The sequence below is a fragment of the Anomaloglossus baeobatrachus genome, chromosome 7 (assembly GCF_048569485.1).
Source record: "Anomaloglossus baeobatrachus isolate aAnoBae1 chromosome 7, aAnoBae1.hap1, whole genome shotgun sequence".
Classification (NCBI taxonomy): domain Eukaryota; kingdom Metazoa; phylum Chordata; class Amphibia; order Anura; family Aromobatidae; genus Anomaloglossus; species Anomaloglossus baeobatrachus.
The window spans coordinates 254,379,980-254,385,979 of NC_134359.1; the positions used below are offsets into that span (position 1 = coordinate 254,379,980).

Here is a 6,000-nt window from a genome sequence, read left to right on the forward strand (position 1 = left end):
ACTCACCTGGTCTATTTCAATCCCGTACCCATGACTGAGTCATGGCTGTGGGCGGGACAGGTCCAAGCAAATGCTGCATGACGTAAATAGCCTGTGGACAAAGCCTGATGACTTAATGTGAACAGTCACCAACCGCCAAAATCTAGACAGATGGAATACATCCCAAATTGGGGTGCAAAGCAAGGTGGAGGTCAACCACCGACCAATTCAATGAAGAAAAAACAACAAAAAGCAGCACCAAATGTGCACTACAGCACTAAACATTCCAAACTGTACTTATTTTAAAAAGTTTGAGATTTTTGGCAAAAAATTGCAATTTCTTGAGCTGCTTCGCCACGTCACGGCAAATCTCATTTGAAGCAGTCCTACACTAAAATATTTTTATAAAATGTGCCATACGGCCTCACATATGAATAGTAGAACTGCTCTTAGCAGCACTCACCTGGTCTATTTCAATCCCGTACCCATGACTGAGTCATGGCTGTGGGCGGGACAGGTCCAAGCAAATGCTGCATGAAGTAAATAGCCTGTGGACAAAGCCTGATGACTTAATGTGAACAGTCACCAACCGCCAAAATCTAGACAGATGGAATACATCCCAAATTGGGGTGCAAAGCAAGGTGGAGGTCAACCACCGACCAATTCAATGAAGAAAAAACAACAAAAAGCAGCACCAAATGTGCACTACAGCACTAAACATTCCAAAACTGTACTTATTTTAAAAATGTTTGAGATTTTTGGCAAAAAATTGCAATTTCTTGAGCTGCTTCGCCACGTCACGGCAAATCTCATTTGAAGCAGTCCTACACTAAAATATTTTTATAAAATGTGCCATACGGCCTCACATATGAATAGTAGAACTGCTCTTAGCAGCACTCACCTGGTCTATTTCAATCCCGTACCCATGACTGAGTCATGGCTGTGGGCGGGACAGGTCCAAGCAAATGCTGCGTGAAGTAAATAGCCTGTGGACAAAGCCTGATGACTTAATGTGAACAGTCACCAACCGCCAAAATCTAGACAGATGGAATACATCCCAAATTGGGGTGCAAAGCAAGGTGGAGGTCAACCACCGACCAATTCAATGAAGAAAAAACAACAAAAAGCAGCACCAAATGTGCACTACAGCACTAAACATTCCAACCTGTACTTATTTTAAAAAAAAAAATCGTTAGCGATGTCGCAGCGTGTAAAGTACTCTATAGTCATCGGGGTCCAACATCAGACCTCGGTATGGCTTCATAGATACACAAATATTTTCTTTTTGTATTTTATAATATAGTGGATCTGTATATTTAAAATTCCTTACACTACTTAAAAAAATAATTGAAGAAGTGATACTTACCCGAAGTGATCCCAAGAAGCTCCCTTTTAGAGGTTTAACCAGTCGTGGCTCCTTCCTAGAACTAGTGGAAATGCCCGTTTGGCCAGTCACAGGCTGAGGTGGATCACCGTTAGGGTGCATTCAGACAGGCCTAAATTATACCGAGATCAGACTACAATGCTAGGACCATCCGCGGCTCTCCCGACCTGAGTGTGACAGCTGCATAGAAATATACAGTATGCTCGGGTCAAGAGAGCCGCGGCCACACAAAGCATTGCGGTCCGATCTCGGTCGGATTCATATGATTGTCTGAATACACCGTGACTAATTAACTAATTAGCTAGGAGGGCATTCCTCTTTTTTTACTGTGTCGTGAGAGGGTCCAGTAAGCAGTTAACCCAAATCTGCGGGTTCTTATAATCTCAAAACCGGAGCTCCCTATAGCCATTGAGACAATGGACATTTCCATACAGCAGCATATCAGCTTTAAAACTAAATGTTGGATGGTGATAATTAGGTAATTGAATATAACTGTAATTAAAGGGAATATCAACCCTCTTACACCGTCTACATGAGCATGCAGGTCATAGGAAGTTGAATTTAATTATATTTGGATATCTGCTGTCTGATTTCTTATTCAAGAGAAATCCTTGTTTTTCTTAATATGTAAATTAGCTGTTCAGATCTATTGGCCAGACATAGATCTCCTTGAGAATCTGCCTCCAGAGCATATTGTAAATGAAAGGAGGCATTACCAGTCTGAGACATGTAATAACTGACAGAATGCTCTCTGATCTACATGTCTCACTCTAGAAACGCCTCCTTTTATTTACGTTCATCAGGTGTAGCAAGCCTAACGAGGTGCGTTTAGATCTACATGCGTCTTGAAGCACAACAAACCAAACACACGACAAGGGGGCATCAGGGACACCAAAACAACAGGAGGCCCTGGAACTAGTGAGAGAGGTATGTGGGCACCTCCTAAGCTCACCTGCAACTGTCCCTTCTGTCCTCACCAATCCCTATACAGTCTCCGCAACTGTCGCCAAGCAGGAACCTGGGACCCTCGAAAGACCCTATAGTAACACTGACTAATGAGGGGCAGGTGGGGTTCACTAGACCTCACCACTAACAACACACCAGGGAAGTAAAGACAAAAAGGGGGAAAATAAACAAAAGGATATAGCCTGAGCACAGGCACTTGACTAGCAGAACCTTTCTCAAAGGCGGCCAGGACACAAATGACTTTGTATCTTCAGCAAGGAATGCTGGGATACACCACTATTTAAAGCTGAAGGGTGTGACTACTTAGTAAGTGCAGCTGATCACTCAGCAAGGATCTGCTTTGGAAAAGCTGCAGTAGGACTTAACCTCTTCAGTGCCAATAGAAATGAAGCCAATTTAAATGAACAGAGCCAGATGAGAGGCTCTAGTCCAAAGGCTGTTACTGGTCTGAAGATTCAGGTAGACGATTGTGACAGGAGGCCGTTTTTTAGGGAGATCTATGTCCGGACCGTAGATCTTAACAGTCCATTTATATATTAGGAAGAAATAGGGATTTCTTTGGAATAAGACATCGGATCTCGGATATGAAGACATCATTTTAGTCAGCTTTCTATGACCTACATGGCCATATAGATGGCTTAGAAGGGTTCATCCTACTGAAAGATTCACTCTAAGGGCTGAAAATTTGGTTATTGCTGAAAATATCCGTGTAGGCTGGTTGAGCAATTGTGAATGGTAATGCTGTATAGGGAAAAGACCCTGACACTAGTCATTATCAAAGTTCGGTTTTATTAAACTTTCTGGCTCATCATCCACTGAAAATTAATAATGTTAAACTAAATAAACCTTTCCCTGTTCATTTAGTTAATTATTTTGGATACACTGAAAAGTTACTGATGCCTCATGTTGTTTTTCCCATAGGTGGCCCAGCTCCCGTTTTCTATCGGTGACGGAAAATGGCACCATATTTGCATCACATGGACAACCAGGGATGGAATGTGGGAAGCCTATCTAGATGGCGTCAAACAGGGCTCGGGGGAAAATCTGGCCCCCTGGCATCCAATTAAACCAAATGGAATTCTTATTTTGGGCCAGGAGCAGGTGAGCATAAAGTGTAATTACTCCTTACACAACAGCTTTCCTTACAAAAGACACAGCACAATAGTCACACTACTTCCAAAGCTTTCCCAAGAACACCCAAGGGACCAATGTCCTTTAGTTGTTCCATATAAATAACAGGTCTGAACACTCTGCTGTTTTAAAGATATGGAGCTGATAAAAACAAGATATATAGTTGCAGCATTTCCTTGTCAATACAATACAATTTCTTCTTTTACAATTGATATTTATTTTAAGAAAGATTTATTTGATATAAAGAAAACATTTCTGTAATTGTTTTTTCTGAAATGTTATAAACATTTACCAATTTCTTTTCTGCAGCTTGCATGTATTATAATGCACTGCAAGCCGCTTGATTTCATTTAGTTTCAAGCTTAATGTTATACATAGTTACCCATTTCTTTTCTGCAGCTTGCATGTATTATAATGCACTCCAAGCAGCTTGATTTCATTTAGTCTCAAGCTTAATGTTATAAATATTTACCCATTTCTTATCTGCAGCTTGCATGTATTATAATGCACTGCAAGCCGCTTGGTTTCATTTAGTCTCAAGCTTAATGTTATAAATATTTACCCATTTCTTTTCTGCAGCTTGCATGTATTATAATGCACTCCAAGCAGCTTGATTTCATTTAGTCTCAAGCTTAATGTTATAAATATTTACCCATTTCTTATCTGCAGCTTGCATGTATTATAATGCACTGCAAGCCGCTTGGTTTCATTTAGTTTCAAGCTTAATGTTATACATAGTTACCCATTTCTTTTCTGCAGCTTGCATGTATTATAATGCACTGCAAGCCGCTTGGTTTCATTTAGTCTCAAGCTTAATGTTATAAATATTTACCCATTTATTTTCTGCAGCTTGCATGTATTATAATGCACTCCAAGCAGCTTGATTTCATTTAGTCTCAAGCTTAATGTTATAAATATTTACCCATTTCTTATCTGCAGCTTGCATGTATTATAATGCACTGCAAGCCGCTTGGTTTCATTTAGTCTCAAGCTTAATGTTATAAATATTTACCCATTTCTTTTCTGCAGCTTGCATGTATTATAATGCACTCCAAGCAGCTTGATTTCATTTAGTCTCAAGCTTAATGTTATAAATATTTACCCATTTGTTATCTGCAGCTTGCATGTAGTATAATCCACTCCAAGCAGCTTGATTTCATTTAGTCTCAAGCTTAATGTTATAAATATGTACCCATTTCTTTTCTGCATCTTGCATGTATTATAATGCACAGCAAGCAGCTTGATTTCATTTAGTCTCAAGCTTAATGTTATAAATATTAATCCATTTTTTATCTGCAGCTTGCATGTATTCTAATGCACTGCAAGCAGCTTGATTCCCTTTAGTCTAAAGGCCACGTCACACTAAGCAACATTGTTAGCAACATCGCTGCTAAGGAACAACTTTTGTGACGTTGCTAGCGATGTCGCTGTGTGTGACATCCAGCAACAACCTGGCCCCTGCTGTGAGGTCGTTGGTTGTTGCTGAATGTCCTGGACCATTTTTTAGTTGTTGCTCTCCCGCTGTGAAGCACACATCGCTGTGTGTGACAGCAAGAGAGCAACAACTGAATGTGCAGGCAGCAGGAGCCGGCTTTTGCGGATGCTGGTAACCACGGTAAATATCGGGTAACCAAGAAGCTCTTACCTTGGTTACCCGATATTTACCTTCGTTACCAGCGTCCGCCGCTCTCACTGTCAGTGCCGGCTCCCTGCACACGTAGCTGGAGTACACATCGGGTAATTAACCCTATGTGTACTCTGGCTAGGAGTGCAGGGAGCCAGCGCAAAGCGGTGTGCGCTGGTAACCAAGGTAAATATTGGGTTGGTTACCCGATATTTACCTTAGTTACCAAGCGCAGCATCACTTCCACGCGTCGCTGCTGGCTGGGGGCTGGTCACTGGTTGCTGGTGAGATCTGCCTGTGTGACAGCTCACCAGCAACCCGTGTAGCGACGCTCCAGCGATCCCTGCCAGGTCAGGTTGCTGGTGGGATCGCTGGAGCGTCACTTAGTGTGACATCTCACCAGCGACCTCCTAGCAACTTACCAGCGATCCCTATCAGGTTGTATCGTTGTTGGGATCGCTGGTAAGTTGTTTAGTGTGACTGGGCCTTAAATCTTAATGACTGGCACCCTGGCAGGTTTATCTCCAGCCCCTCTGTTTTGTCTTGCGAACAATCATCTAATCTCATCTAAGAAAATATCAAATGGGATTTCATATTAGATAAATGTTCTGAAAGATTGTCCAAATATTGACCAGTCTTGGAGTCAGCTGTTGGGAGTAAATGGTCACTGTTGTTTCCGTTCAAAAATTAATTGTTCAAGCAAATGTAAATAACTTTGCAATTGTGGCGCCCTGGACTAGCCAGGTCGTCACAGGTACTACAACTCACACCCCCACCCCGAGACAGGCACATCAGCCAGACACAAAATCCTTGTGGCCTCCCTCCAGGGGCTGATGTCCACACCAGGTGGGGTGGAGCCAGGCGGTTGGCCCCACCCACTGAGGAGTTCACAGTCCTGGAGGCGGGAAAGGAAGTC

General features: G+C 42.1%; 1 protein-coding gene across 1 annotated transcript in view; it reads left to right on the plus strand.

Annotated features, from left to right (window-relative positions):
- Positions 1-6,000, plus strand: part of NPTX2 (neuronal pentraxin 2) — a 47,572-nt gene that overhangs the window by 36,204 nt on the left and 5,368 nt on the right. Inside the window, exon 4 of the mRNA XM_075318055.1 lies at positions 3,251-3,430. Within this exon, the coding sequence (XP_075174170.1) occupies positions 3,251-3,430 (180 nt within the window). The remainder of the gene's footprint in view (positions 1-3,250; positions 3,431-6,000) is intronic.